Here is a 15,328-nt window from a genome sequence, read left to right on the forward strand (position 1 = left end):
ATATGTACCTCGTTTTGCCGAATTAATTGTCCTACTTCTGAGTTTCTCCCAATTTATGCTTGATAGGTAAAGTTATTCCTTACACGATTCAGTACTTCTGTTCTGTCATCGAAAGGTTGTTATTGGACCTGCCTTATACTAGTAGAGGCTCTACTTTTGGAAAACATTACTTCATTTTCACTTTTATGCTACTTTGATTGAACTGAAGTAGAATTTTAACTCTTATCTTTATAGTTGGTTAAAACAAAAATAGGCACCTAATTTGAGACGAAGGAATTCCTGTTATCTTTATGAAATTAAGAACAGTCGGAGCATGTTCCTTATCTTGTTCAGTTGAGATATTATGCTGTAAAGAGGGAGTAGTTGCTGGGCCCAGAAAAGGGAAAGTTATTGCATTGTTACCTGAAACCTTTTCGATAAATAGCCGCAGGAAAAACTAGAAACTTGTCAACTTATAAAATACTACAAATTAGTAAAAGGGCAACCTACGTTATTCTCTCCTGTTCGGGACCTCTATTTTCTTGGATACCTTGGTGAGCTAGAACAGTTGATCCCATGTCATTAAATTTCAGCCAGAATGGTTTCGGAGGGGGTTACCTAGTGGTTGAAGATTGGGAATAACAACCATGGGGATCAAGGTTTGAATTTCGGTAGAGACGATTTATTCCCATTTGTCTAAGATTAGGTGGACGTAGTGATACCTATGGTGATGGGAAATAGCAGGAACTTGCCATTCGCTAAAAAAAAATGAATAAACAGTTTTAGTGTGAAATCAGTAAATTGGTGCTACTTGGGAGCGGCAACCTTCTAGTTTCTTGGGCACGTTATATCCTTAGTGTTGAGTCCCACATCGACAATGAAGGGATGAATGGTCTCCTTATATGGATTTGGGCAATCCTCTCCTCTTGAGCTAGCTTTTGGAGTTGAGTTAGGCCCAAGGTCCATTTATCATGGTATCAGAGCAGGACCCATCCCGATTTTCCGATGTTGGGCCCCTATAATTGTCCATGCTCCAGATGTTCAGTCCTGGGAGTGAGAGGAGGTGTTGAGTCCCACATCGGCAATGAAGGGGATGGGTGGTCTCCTTATATGGACTTGAGCAATCCTCAACTCTTGAGCTAGCTTTTGGGGTTGAGTTAGGCCCAAGGTCCATTTATCACTTAGTAGCACTGTCTATCTCTTGTTGTGCTTCATCCTGTATTATAAATGGAATATTCCCATCTAAAGGGAGGATAGTGACTTGCTGGACTAATCGTGAAAAGGAGGACCATCTGGATTTATAAGAACAGTTATACTTTGTTCTTGCATGTTATAATCATCACTTTAGAGTGTTAAAACATTGGATCTTGGGCCTAACTCGATCACAAAAGTTAGCTCATGAGGTGAGGATAAACCATATAAGGAGACAAGATCCCATTCTCTCAACCAATGTGGGACAGTTAACACCCCCGGGCACGCCTAGGACTGGGCATTTAGAGTGGACAACATAAGATAGGGGCCCTATATTAGGTAAAGCAAAAATAGAGATGACGCTGGCTCTGAAACCAAGCGAAAGAATTCGAGTACCAACCCAAAACCTAAAGGCGATGGGTGGAGTGGCCCGACACTGTAAAGCTATTTGGAAACCTTGATACAATCGATGGAGGACACGTGTACTGCACCCTTTTGCACGTGGAACCTGGTTTCAGTATATACATGTGGCCTGAAGTTCTTTTTTTCCATAATCTCTTGGTCTTGTTTAAGTTGTGAGAGAGGAAGCTCAACAGACTAATGAGTAGTCCTTGAGAAATGTTATGGCTAGCCTGGAGCAATGTTATGGCTCGCGGGTCTAAATGGAGAGAGAAGCCTAGAGTAGCTCAAAGAGGTTGAGTTGAGAGAGAGAAGCCTAGAGTTAGATTACGGGAGAAAGTGGTTGCACTTAGGCTACATAAGTTCGGGTATAGTAGCTTGTTAAGAAAGGGACCTTGGACCTAACTCAACCCCAAAACTTAAAAGCTAGCTCATGAGGTGAGGATTGTCAAGACCTTATATGGAGAAAAGAGCCAATTTTCTCAACCAAAGTGGGATAAACAGCTTAGAAGAGGTAATTTAGAGCTCATGTCAAATCATCAAGCCAAGCTGAAGCCCTTTGGTTCTGAGCTGGACCATCTTGTGCTAAATTGCACCTAAAGCCATACTTTGGTTGTGGTCATTGTATCTTTGATGATTATTTGTCATTGGTTTAGTTATGCTAGCTTGATTTCTGTTACATGTGTTACTCACTTGGTTCTGTAAAGGAAGTCTAGTCAGAGATGCAGTATCTCCCCTTATCCTTTTTAACTGTTAACTCCTTCAAATCTTCATGGCATTTAGTTTGACATTCTTTTTCTTAAATTCAGTGGTTCAACAATTTACAAACAGGAAGGGCACTTACTGTGAGAGATCTGCTATCGTGGGTATCCTTTATTAATGTGACAGAGAACATTCTTCAACCAGAATCTGCGTTCCTTCATGGGGCATTTCTTGTTTTGCTCGACGGCCTGAGTTTAGGTATGTGAACTTGCTAATTTTTCTACTACCTAATCTTTCCGTTATTTGGTTTAGCAGTATATGAAATGTGGGATTTGAATGTAAGGGTCATAAGTCATAACATCAACCATCTCGTACTTACATCTCATCTGTTGATGCGCTGTTATCTTCTCCACTGGTTTTTTATTGCCTGTGAAAACTTATTGCATATGCATGCATGGGGGTGTATACATTTCTTATATACACGGCTTCTCCACAAGTTTAACTTCTTTCTATCTTATTGCTCATTATATCAGTCATACCACATGTTCAATTTTCTAGAAATCTTTTTTTTGCATCCTGAGTAAGGATGGCTATTCTTGTATAGTTTGCCGTGAGCCTTTTACAACCTTTTTCATACGTTCCTGCTGGTTGACAAAGTCTGTTCTGATTCTGGTGTTTCTATTTCTCGGTTATGTTCATTCTCTTATTACTTATTTTACTCAGGTACAAATATTTCTAGGATTGATGCTGCTGGGCTGCGAGAGAAATGCCTTTCGTTTCTTTTGGAGGGTCTAAAGGTCTCATCCTATACTTCTGTACATAACAAACCATTTGTTTTTTTGATCAATCTAGTTGAAAGATTTTACAGCTTTCTGCCTTCTTTGCTATACCGTCCTGTGCATGCATAGAAAAACGAAAAAAACGTAGATACAGTGTACATTATATTGCAATCTTGAATGGGGGGTCTCGAAATTCCTGTCATCTCTTGAAAGGTTAAATCAATGTCGGCCTTCTAGAAGTGCTTTCTGTTCTCACAGAAGAGTTAGTGGAGCTCCGCCTTTTCAATAGAAATGCTAGGATTAGAATATTGTCTTGAAAGCCACTTAGAAGTAAGGGGAGCAGAGATGATCGTATTCCAGTAAATTTTCCAACGTTTGCTGTCCATTAGAAAATGAACTACTACTTGATCATCCTGGTCATCACGTGCTCTTTTGAGGTACTTGTGCTGTTTCTTTAACATTTCTTTTGTAACAAGTATTGCCTTTTCCCATTGTAGGAGCTCAATCTTAGTTTTGATTGCTCAAATATATCCATGCTGATGTCTTACGGTTGGACCGATCCTGCAAGATCTGCTGTTATAGCATGCACTGATACAATGCAATGTGATAATCGCTTTGGGATTCCTCCCTTCTCTATTGAGAAAGGTATGTTGTACAGGGTGTGATCTAAAATTTATGACGAGAAGTTTTGTTGCTGATGTTGCTTACTTGCTTAGCACCGATTTGATAACCAGATAGGAAACTAACATAAGAGTTAATCATGTTGTTCATACTGTTCGCCAGATGAACTGCTGGGGCTTGTTGATTCCTTTTCTTTGGATAGAGTAAATAATTTTATTTGGGATGGGGGAGACCCTGTATACAAGCCGTACACCAAACAGTAGACCTATGCCAAAATATGGTTCTCTATGAAAGAAGCCCGGTCCTATAAGCCTTATTGATTCTAGGTTAAATAAGTGTAATTGTCTTTTCAGCATGGAAATATTTCTTTTATTGAAAAATGTTTTATAACAAATTTAACCATCAAATCAGCATTGATTCCTCTTTTTTTTTTTTTTTTTTTTTTTTTTTTGGCAATTCTCTAGGCAAGTGCCTAGGGCTAGTCTTTTAAGTTCTTGCTCGGTATTTTTTTTTTTTTTTGATTTGCACCGGGTGTCCGAGTCTCTTCGAGCCCCGACTATTCCGGGGGTGCACATGCCCTCGGCAAGGGGTTTCCCGCAAGTGCACCACGGTTAATTTAGGTTTTACCCAGTCCGATGGCCCTCAAAAATTGTTTGCACCCAGTGGGTTTCGAACTTGAGATCTTGAAAGGGAGCAAACCCCAAGGCTCAAGTCAATTGCCACCAGGCCAACCCCTGAGGGTTATCTTGCTCGGTATGTATTAATACACACATATACGCACACACAATACACACATAACATACACACACATACATGCACAAATACGACGTTAAGGATGTGATTTCCTGCCCTGTCTAAGCCTTGGTGGACCGGGTTACCTATTACCTGTGCTGGTGGGAGGTAGCATGTACTCGGTGGTTTAATGGAGTTGTGCATAAGTTTGCCCGAACATCACTCTTTTAATAAACGAGGGAACGAGATAAGTATTTGAACCTGTGCATGAATAATAGAACTGCTATAATTTCAACTCCAGTCATTGATAAGGCAGTTCCAAAATTTCGTATGGTTTATGAATCAAAGTCCTGTTATCATTTTTGAAATAATTGTATTTATTTTTTGATTGTTTAAAATAGTTTGTATTTATTCAAAGGGGAGTACACCAGATAGTACTGTACTTTGCTCTAAAACACATTATTTCGTATAATTGTACTCAAAGATTGTATCTAATTGCCCCAGGTTGTTTTGAATTAAGAGAACACTTAGGCTATCATGATAGTGTAATAAAAGACATTACCTTTTCTGTGGTTAAAAAAAGAAAGAAAAGATAATAAGAAAAGGTAATGGTAATATCCTATTGACCTTCTGATTTAAGCCTTTCTTCATGCACAATATTTTTTCTGTTTTGCTATGCATTGCCAATGAGTAGTAGCCTGATATTTAAGTGGGAGCACGGTAGAGGGGTGGGCCAATGCTCCCTTGTGGTTAGAACATGTGGGCCAACTTGGGTTGGCCTGCTAATTCACAATGAATTTCTCGCTTATTATAAAGTTAAAATTGTTTGGTGTTTGGTGGAACCCTATGTTACACTGATAACTTCAAAACCCACCGCACTACCTTCTGTATCCATGCAACCCACTTTTTTGAAGTCAAAAGTCTTAGTGAGAATTAGGCTGAAGACACTCTCTAGATATATTCTGGACAATCTGAAGAAAATGGGCTGAAGTATTGATCTAGATATCAAGAGATGCCAATTCTTGACTAACTTTTGATCCTGTATGGTTTTGCTTTTTGTCAAATGAATGGCAAAACCTTGTACCTCACTGTTTATTTGTTTTTGGTTGACAGCTAAAGGTGGAGACAAAAACTTAATCGTTGTTTTCTTTTTTACTTTGTTGCGCTTAAATCTTGTTAGGTGGGAATTGTTTTGCTGGTGAAAAATTCGAGCTTCTAGCACCAACGACCCGCAGAAATGCATTTAGAGTGCTTCGTGCCATGCAGCTTGCAAAACCTGGTACACTTTGTTGAATAAGGGAATTGTTGTTCCCTTTTGTTTATGTATATACACATGCCATATTTGCTGCCACTTTGAAACTCATTCAAAGAAATCCACTGGCCTATGAAGTTCTCTGACTTTGTAATTTCCCTATCTCTAGTTCTGTTGGAAGGGAGCCCTGGTGTTGGAAAAACAAGTCTAATTGTGGCCCTTGGCAAATTTTCTGGGCACACAGTAGTACGAATAAATTTATCAGAGCAGGTGATTAAATCTTTTGGGTTACGGCCTCATATTTTTGGTTGTTCTTTTCAAATGTTGAAGTATCTCTTGCGTAATTATGTATTTTTACGGGATTTGGACATTGACATACACAGACGGACATCATGGACTTGTTTGGGTCTGATTTGCCTGTTGAGGCTGATGAAGGGATGCAATTTGCATGGTCTGATGGAATTCTCTTACAGGTATGTTTATATTCCTCCAGTAGAATGAATGGCTTGCTTCTTTCAAATCAAAATAATCTGCATAGATTTGCTGTATTTCCAGGCTTTGAAGCAGGGATCATGGGTGCTTTTGGATGAACTCAATCTTGCTTCACAATCTGTCTTGGAGGTATAAATCTACACTTTTACCTTCATAATGTTTTAACTAAGCAATGCATTTAGTTTCTTCTCAGTTGGAATCTTATTCTCTTGTCTCCCTCACGTAGTTAACCAGGTTTTTTATTTTATAATGATAATAGGGGTTAAATGCTATTTTGGACCATCGAGCTGAGGTTTTCATTCCAGAGTTAGGTCGTACTTTCAAATGCCCACCATCTTTCAGAGTTTTTGCTTGTCAAAATCCTTCAAATCAGGGTGGAGGACGGAAAGGTCTTCCAAAGTCCTTCCTCAACAGATTTATGAAGGTCTGCCTTGACACTATTTAAAATTGTCACTAGTTCATAAGTTAATGAATGAGTATTAGCCTTAAGCTTGCTGGTTTCAGGTCTATGTCGATGAGCTAGTTGAGGATGACTATCTTGCTATTTCTAGTTCGCTCTATCCAAAAATTTCACGTTCTCTTCTCTCTAAGCTGGTCTTATTTAATAAGAGATTACATGAAGAGATAATGTTGCTTCACAAATTTGCTCAAGAAGGATCCCCTTGGGAGTTCAATCTCCGAGATGTAATTCGTTCCTGTGAAATCATAAAAGGTCTGTTCTCTTGTTCTTGCTAGCCCATTCTCATTTCAGTCATACAGAATTGACCTCAAATACATGAATTCCCTTTTCAGGTGCCCCCAGTATATCAAAATCTGACTGCTTTCTGAATCCTGTATATGTTCAAAGAATGCGCACAGCTGTTGATAGGCTGGAGGTCTTAAAACTTTATGAACAGGTATTCAAAATGAAGCCAAGCATAAATCCTCATCCTCGGGTTCAGCTGAATCCCCAGTATTTGATTGTTGGGAATGTATCTATTGAACGAAATCGTTACATGTCACCTGGAGTGGCCAACAGCGAGCTTAAAATTTTACCTGGCTTCCGCAACAGTTTGGAAGCTGTAGCACAATGTGTTAAGAACCAGTGGCTATGCATATTAGTTGGACCTGCATCCTCTGGCAAAACTTCATTGATACGGTTACTTGCTCAGCTGACAGGAAATGTACTTAATGAATTGAATCTTTCCTCTACAACTGATATATCTGAGCTACTTGGAAGCTTTGAGCAACACAATGCTGTTCGAAAATATCGTCTTGCCATCGCTCGGGTTGAGTCCATTATAAATGAGTACTATGGTCTGCAGCTGGAATCTTCATGCGAAGAATTTATGAGGAGAAAAGAGCTGTTTATTCTGTGGCTGTCCTTTATATCGAGCATCAAGCACAACCCTCCGACAAGTTCTTGCTCTTCGTATGTTGATACTTGGAGGACGAAGTACTTTGAATCTGCTTCTATGTTGGTTAATATTATTGAGCATCTAAAGTTGGTGGTTGAGGAAACATCATTGCCTTTATCTTGGTCGATGAAGGACTTGGATATAATTCTTACAATGATTAAGAAATTTACAGGTCACCAAAGGACACATTCCTCAAAGTTCGAGTGGGTAACTGGCATGCTTATAAAAGCTATAGAAAATGGAGAGTGGATAGTATTAGATAATGCAAATCTCTGCAACCCAACGGTTCGTACTCTCTCTCTCTCCCATATCTTCTGATCTTTTATACTTTTCGTTCCTTTTTTTGCAAGCTCTATAGCCTGTTAAATATTTAAGCTTGAGGTGCTGCGTCTGGTTTCTAATGGTTATTTGGTGCCTCTTCTTGATATGTGCAGGTTCTTGATAGGATAAACTCTTTAGTTGAACAATCTGGATCCATTACTATTAATGAATGTGGAACAGTGGAAGGAAAGCCAGTAATTCTTCATCCTCACCCACAGTTTCGAATGTTTCTAACAGTTAACCCTCTAAATGGTGAAGTTTCACGTGCAATGCGAAATAGAGGGGTTGAAATTTTCATGATGGAGCCTGATTGGTTGTTTGATGACAAATGCACTGAAATTGACATCGATCTTGAGAATGCAAAGAGGTTTATCGTCCTTTCTGGGGTACCTTCTGGTAAGTTGGTTGATTTGATGGCCAATGCCCATATGACTGCGAAGGTTAAAGGTGCACTGCTCAAAATTAGGATCACACTGCTTGAACTTGCACGGTGGGTGCAGTTATTTCAGCAGCTTCTTACGAGCGGTAGCCAGTTTTCATGGAGTCTGCAAACGAGTTGGGAGCATACCTATGTTTCCTTATTTGGTGTTGATCAAGGGAAGAATGTTGTTGATCAAGTGGGAATTCCTGTATCTCTTATACCAGATTTTCAGGACTTTAACTCCTCTCAGGCTGGCTTCTTATATTTACCAGGGGGATGGCCAGCACCCTTGAAATTGAGGGACTACCTATTATATTCAAAAGAAACTTGTGTAAGGCAAAATTGCATGTACCTCGAGTTCCTGGGAGTGCAGACTGCCTGTTATTCAACTTCTGCTGCATTGCACAATGCACTGGCTCCAACTTCTGTGGTTAGCTCACTCGTGATGGATACAAAGCTCTTGCATGCACTGATGTTTCCTAAAGGTTCAAGTTGTCAAGTTGCTGTTTGTGGCGGGGCAAAAGAACTTAACTTGGATTTAGCCCAGGAAATGTTATTGTATGCTGCAAATTGGGCATTTGAACAGGCTACTGAAAGTGATTACAAGCTTTATCTGCTTTGGTTTTCCCATGTTGGTTCTCTGTTACGGCCACATTCTTCATTCTTTAGTTTTTATGCCTCTATTCTGGCAAAGGAATTGGAACATCCAATATGGAATCAGATTTTTAGTCATCGCCGTGAGATTGTATCTCATAATTTGATTGATATGGAGTCTTGTCCTATACCTTTACTTTCAGTAGAAGTGGTTGATTTAACACCAGCTGACAGTGTGTTGAAATCCTGCAGTGAAGTTCTTGTGAATGCCATTAAGAGTGTTAAGTTACTGAGACTTAGCCATCTGCAGTGGAACTCTCAGATAGGTTACAAATACAGTCCTGAAACAAAGTTCTTTAAACCTGTTTTGAGATCTCTTCAGGAGTTGGAGAACAAAGTGCTTGAAATATTTGTCCAGTCACCTTCTTTTGATGTGCTGTTCCAGCTGTACAGTGACCTCCTTGAACATCACAAACTACTATGGACAGGCATTATTACTTCTCAACTTGAGTACTTGCTTATTTCTTGGAGATCTTTGATGAAGAAAGTTACAAAGTTGTGGGAATTTTGCCCAAAAGAAGTAGAGACGTTTCAGGTAAGTTGTCTTGGTTTAGCTAGTCACTTTTGGCCCTCTTTGCTATGCCCAATTCTTAATTTATTTGTTTCTTTGTTCTCCTTTTGTTATATGATAATGAATTTTCACTTTGTTTCAACCTCTACTTATGTAGAGAGATGTAGAGAATTTGGATGAGTTCTCAAAATGGCCTTCACAGTCGCAAAAGTCCTTGTTGTGGGTCCATGGTGGGCATCCGTATCTGCCTCCTTCTGCTGAATTATATGAGAAATTGTGTCAGCTACTAAGCTTTTGTGAACGACTTTGGCCAGGAAAGAGAAAGATCTGGGAGCTAGGTAGCTTTTCTTTGATCATTTGGCTACAATTTCTGCACTACTTTCTAGTTCTCTGTCTGACTCACATATTTTTGTAGCAAGGGATGATGTAATCGTTGAAGCGGCTCCATATTCTAATCCAGAACTACGGTTCCTCGCCATGCAAGGTACAGTTATTATAATTTGGTACTGTTGCTATCCCCTGTCCTGCGGTCATTACATTGCCTCCCATTTGTGCTGTGTACAAGGGTGAAGCGGGTTTCCAGTATTCCTATTGCTTGATTGTCTTGTCAAAGTTCCTTTCTTATTTTCTTCTGGTGGTACATGCATGAATCAGTCATTGAAGTAACAAGATAATGATTTAGTGGTAGTGTGGTTGGTTGGTTAGTCGTATATAGTTGTGGCTCATAGCAGTTAGTAATTTGGCTTGGTTTTAAGTTAGAAGAAAGATAGTCTGCTGTTTTTAAGAGGGTTTAAGTTAGTAATTTTAATGTTGTCTGCTGTGTATTTGAAGCGTTGAACTTTTTGTTGCAGACCTAAAATAAATAAATAAATGTGTCTTCTCTCTAATAGGTTAAGCTTTTAAATCACACATTTCAATTTGGTATCAAGGTAGACAGAATCTTGGAATTAATGCAGAGTTGCAGACTTGGCTAAAGATAGAACACAATTGAAGAAAAAGATTCATCTAGAGCACAATCTACTAGTTGGGATCACGTTTTAGTCTTGTTAAAGAACTTCTAATTTTAGTCCATTTCAAAAGAACTTCTAATAATATTTTTATTACTAATACTCCAACAACAACAAACAACAGACCCAGTGAAATCCCACAAGTGGGATGTGGGATACGCAGTAGTGTATTCGTTTTGAAACAGAGGGAGTATTATTTAGATATATTTAACTTATTTTTCACTTTTATTTTTATTTGGTATGATGATGACACAAGTTGAGCTTAAATGGAGAAGTGAGGAATCATAATCATATATCGACTCCAACTTGTTTGGGACTAGGGCGTTATTGTTGTTGTTGTATACCTTTCTCGGCCTTTCGGCTAAGATCAAGAGTAGTAGTTGTTGTTGAATCAAGGTAGACAGAGATCCAGGTTCAAATCTTATTGCCACCCGTACAATAGAATTTTCACGTGCTTGACCCAAGAAAAAAGATTCAGGCCTGCATGTGAGCGTGTGTGTTGAGGGCTAAAATTAATAAATAATGTGACTATCTCTTCTAAAATTGATATATGTGTCATGATATAGGTGTTATGTCTGGTGTTGAAGTGATTGTTTTTCAGTTAAGATTGCATTTTATGTTTACCTTTCTACTATTCTAATCTGTCCTAGCAAATTTTACATCATAATACACTGTACTGTTGGTGATAGTATGTTTTACTTGTGCTGGATCTTTATCTGACTAAATATGATTCTTGGTAAGGTGTCTCTATGTCATCTTATATCATGGCAAAAGTTGATGAAAATGGTGTCAGACCTGTTGAGCAGTTGGAGGAGATGTACCAGGTGTGCTTTTCTTACAATTCCTGTCTTCATGTTCATCATGTGGATTATTTGGTGTTATGATAGGTGTATTCATTTCCTATGTAGATGCTTTCAAGAAGGTTTGATTTTGAGAAAGAGAAGTTGGAAGAGAATTTGAGGAACATTAAGCAAGCCCCAAGGACCTCCATTTTACCTGCTTGTTGTGTCTTTTTACCCGACATGTTGTGTGAAAGGTCTAGCTTTGGTTGTTGGCTAGAGACTCTACCCATAGTTGACAACGCTAGTTTCTTCCATGATACAAGGCTACTTCAGCAACTTTCGACAATTGCTTTAGCTGATGAGGAGGAACAATACCAAGTAAGATTTTCTTTTCTTTCTTAACTATATCAAGTACAATTTTTCATTGCTGCTCCTCTAACTACCCCGAGATACATTCATGTGATGCACCCTTAATATCGTATTTCTTGTCCACTGAAACAGGGTTTAACTGCCTTGGCTGGCCTTATTGAGTCCGCAATGACCTTTTCTTTAAACTTCTCATCAAGGCCTTCATCTGACTTTTCACCTCACCAAAAAATTTTGTGGACCATAGATGCTTGGGAATCTATCTATAGAGGTCGGTAAAATCTTTATAAATTGGCCATTACATTGTTATGATATCTAAATAATTCCTTTTATCTGTTTCAAACAGTGAGTGAACAGATATCCAGTTTTGTTCTTGAGCTGTGGTATATATGGCATTCATCTTTGTGGATGTTGTCACCAACTGGTGCTGAGGTAAACCATATGATGGCTATTTACTGCAAATAGTTTTGCATCTTCCAGTATGACATCTCTATTTATGTTGTTCCGCTGCTGCAGAACCTCTCATGGCATGGATGTGATGATATCCTACCTGATGAGCTGTTTAAGCCTTCAAAAATGGCAGCAATTCACAAAATCCTGTAAGTTAAATATTGTTTAGTTTTAAATAGTTGTAGAGGCAGCAATTTGGCTTGGATGGGCCACATTTTTATACCAGTTGCCAACTAAGTGCTGAACTTAATACACATGAGAGATAAAGATATAAAGGGAGAGAGAGTGAGAAGCGAGAAGTCTCAGTTTACATATTTAACATGCTTGTCCTAGGTGAAGTTGGTGATACATTATTTAATCATATCTTATACATTCGGGAGATTGTTTTCTATTTTAGTTCGTGTGTTTGATGAGCCATTTAGGTTAAGAAATAAAAAGACTTTAGGCACATACAAAAAGTACCCTTATAACTTATAGTCTTAAACATGCATGACATTTCGTCGTCATAAAAGCATCTCGTTTATAATAGAATGGAAAGTTCAAATTTTAAAAGTTTCCTGATATAGAAAGGTTTCATTTTTTTCCGAACAAACTAAAAAAAAGTGTCTTATATAGTTGAAAACAGAATACCTTTTATTTGAAAGACTTCACCGCTGTTTCTTTTTCCTTCAAAGTTGAATCTTCTTTTTTTCTTCTTATTTCAAAACTTTTTATCAAGCGCAGGTATGGTACATTTGCTATCAGGGATTACCCGATGCATAGCCTTAAAATGAAAGCTGCTTCGCGTTATCTTTGGCAAGGTTCTCTAGAAGTAGATACAAAGAATTTTCTATTATCAACTGCTCGGTCCCTCTTCCAGCAGGTATGGTCTCCTTTAGTTTTGTTTAAATTAATTATTTTCTTTATCAGAAAATGGTCTCCTTTAGTTTTAATGTGTACTCTTCTTCAAATTCATGGTGAAATGAAAATTTATAGTGTATACTTCCTGCTGCTTTACTCTTCTTCAAATTCATGGTGAAATGAAAATTTATAGTGTATACTTCCTGCTGCTTGTTCTTTCAGATGATATTTGCACACAGGAAGTCTTTCGAAGCTGAGAAGTTTGCTAGAATCAAGGCTTTCTTTCATTTTGCGACACAGAAGACCATCTCGGTAGTTCTTTTCCTTTTGACCCGTTAAATGTATATGGACAGGCAGGATAATTTTAGAATATGTTATTTGACCCATGTCATATTTTTCTTCCATAGCTGCTATCCTATGAGATAAGAAACTAAAGGTCATTTATCTTGGTGTTTGAAATAAAGTTCTTGTAACTAAACTCGGAAAATTGGTTTCCAATTGAACCTTGAAATCTGGGATACTTATTTATTTTAATTTTAAACCCTTAGTATGTTCATAACCACTTTTCCTTTCCATGTCATAGCAAGAGGATGTTCAGGTCATGCTTTCACTTCTTGCATCATCAAATCACCAGATGATTTCGTCTGATAAGATGAAATCGTTTATTGAGCCTCTGTTTCGAGGATTGTATCTCCCATGCTCATCTGAGGGTGAGTGCGTTATATTTGTCTTGTCCGACAGTTTCATTCACTTATTAGTCATGTCTTCTGTTTTTGTTTTGGGTCTTTATTCTTATTTTTGTTTTCCCCTGTTTCTCTTGCAGGCTTCATGAATAGGATAGGATGTGTATGGTTGCTGATTGGGGCCCTCCGCTACCAGCTTCTGATTTGCTGCACTGATCTGGATCCAACTGCAAAATACTGCTTAAAGTACTCAAGAGTGATGGAAAAGATATCCTCTCTTCAGCTTGAAACTCAGGTAAGGGATATCTTCTCTTCAGCTTGAAGCTCAAGGATCCATCCTTATTTGTCTGTTCTGGAGCTGTCTGCATGTACTCTACCCTAATTTATCATTCTTCCTGTATGCTTGTTTAACAATATGATAAAGGAATAGAGGATGAGTGTAGGATAATCAGATGCTTTGATATGCGTGACATCCATTGAAATTAGTTTTCTATTTGCTAGAGTTTTCACAAGATGCACTGGAGAGTTAAACAAGCATACAGGTAGAATGATAAATCTAGATGCATACATACTCGACTTCCTAGACAGTTAACATGTTTAGAGGAGATGGGTATGTTGTTGCACTCTTAATTGATATAAGCAGCCTGGGACTCGAATGCAAATTACTATATGTTTGAAACAACCACATCATCCCCCTAACTGAATCAACTTTCCATTATATTTGATTGGTTACATACTCGACCTCCCAATTATCTATAAACCTAAACTAGGATTTTTGGAGCAGTGTAAACACAGTTTTCAGGAGCCTCAACAACAACACATTGAATGAGAATAAAGAGTTAAAAACACCACCTTTCCCCTTTAATGCATTATGTTAACTTTAACCAGTTTGGTTCACGTTGCACCTTTTTTTTTGGTTTTTTGGGGGGGGGGGGGTAAGGAAGTAAAATATTTTATTTTACCAAAAACCAACTTTTGAACTTAGTTTTCAAAGGGTGCAAAAACCATTTCGTGGCCAACACTCAACTAGGTTTTGCAAAATGTAGTAATGGAGTTGGTACAGTGGAACAGTAGAGGACTAAAAGGATTGATAATGAAATTGCTAAACTGTCATCTGAAAGAGTGTTGAGGTGTCTTTCTGGCTTAGGAATTGAAGCGGGGAAATTATATGGGTGCAATACATTCTAAAAATAGTACGCCTGTTGTATGCCTGAATTCACTGTCTATATTTTATTGTTTCCACATTCCAGGTACGCAGTGATTGTGTCCATTTGGCTGGATCTTTTCAGTTGAGGGAACAAGATAGAGATAGATCTATGTTGGAAGATCTCCATGCTGAGCAAAAGAAACTGCAAAGAAAGGTCAGGGACTCCCTTAATTGTTTCTTTCGTTCTTAGATTGGTTGTGGATTTATTCTCCGCTTTATAGTTGTTGTAAATCTGTGAACATTTGTTATGTGAAGTGCTTATCAACTTACAACTTTCTATATCTTCTGTCTATAATAAATTAAGTATTTGGCAACAGATAAAGGAGAAAAAGGGGTAAAATGAGTAACCTGTCCCTGCCTATTCCTTGTCCTTGTTCCTTAATTTACACTGTTTGGTGACTGGGACTGCATTCAGTGGTCGTAAAAGTTAGCAATGTGCTGTAGCTCCAAAATCTTTTTTCTTAATAACCGGGGTGTCCGGGCTAACTTGCTCGCACCTCGACTAATTCCACGGGATACTTGCTACCTCCCACCAGCATCAA

General features: G+C 38.4%; 1 protein-coding gene across 1 annotated transcript in view; it reads left to right on the forward strand.

The window, feature by feature from the left end:
- The window catches only part of LOC104210255 (midasin), a 64,086-nt gene that overhangs the window by 25,882 nt on the left and 22,876 nt on the right, over positions 1 to 15,328 (forward strand). Inside the window, exons 24-46 of the mRNA XM_070172203.1 lie at positions 2,379 to 2,529; positions 2,995 to 3,068; positions 3,548 to 3,695; positions 5,584 to 5,682; positions 5,825 to 5,925; positions 6,039 to 6,128; positions 6,211 to 6,276; positions 6,407 to 6,571; positions 6,652 to 6,859; positions 6,940 to 7,829; positions 7,979 to 9,475; positions 9,609 to 9,789; positions 9,867 to 9,935; positions 11,200 to 11,282; positions 11,367 to 11,618; positions 11,742 to 11,877; positions 11,953 to 12,038; positions 12,123 to 12,205; positions 12,780 to 12,918; positions 13,119 to 13,208; positions 13,480 to 13,606; positions 13,720 to 13,874; positions 14,830 to 14,940. Of these exons, the coding sequence (XP_070028304.1) occupies positions 2,379 to 2,529; positions 2,995 to 3,068; positions 3,548 to 3,695; positions 5,584 to 5,682; positions 5,825 to 5,925; positions 6,039 to 6,128; positions 6,211 to 6,276; positions 6,407 to 6,571; positions 6,652 to 6,859; positions 6,940 to 7,829; positions 7,979 to 9,475; positions 9,609 to 9,789; positions 9,867 to 9,935; positions 11,200 to 11,282; positions 11,367 to 11,618; positions 11,742 to 11,877; positions 11,953 to 12,038; positions 12,123 to 12,205; positions 12,780 to 12,918; positions 13,119 to 13,208; positions 13,480 to 13,606; positions 13,720 to 13,874; positions 14,830 to 14,940 (5,001 nt within the window). The remainder of the gene's footprint in view (positions 1 to 2,378; positions 2,530 to 2,994; positions 3,069 to 3,547; positions 3,696 to 5,583; positions 5,683 to 5,824; positions 5,926 to 6,038; positions 6,129 to 6,210; positions 6,277 to 6,406; positions 6,572 to 6,651; positions 6,860 to 6,939; positions 7,830 to 7,978; positions 9,476 to 9,608; positions 9,790 to 9,866; positions 9,936 to 11,199; positions 11,283 to 11,366; positions 11,619 to 11,741; positions 11,878 to 11,952; positions 12,039 to 12,122; positions 12,206 to 12,779; positions 12,919 to 13,118; positions 13,209 to 13,479; positions 13,607 to 13,719; positions 13,875 to 14,829; positions 14,941 to 15,328) is intronic.

The sequence above is a fragment of the Nicotiana sylvestris genome, chromosome 4 (assembly GCF_000393655.2).
Source record: "Nicotiana sylvestris chromosome 4, ASM39365v2, whole genome shotgun sequence".
Taxonomy (NCBI): domain Eukaryota; kingdom Viridiplantae; phylum Streptophyta; class Magnoliopsida; order Solanales; family Solanaceae; genus Nicotiana; species Nicotiana sylvestris.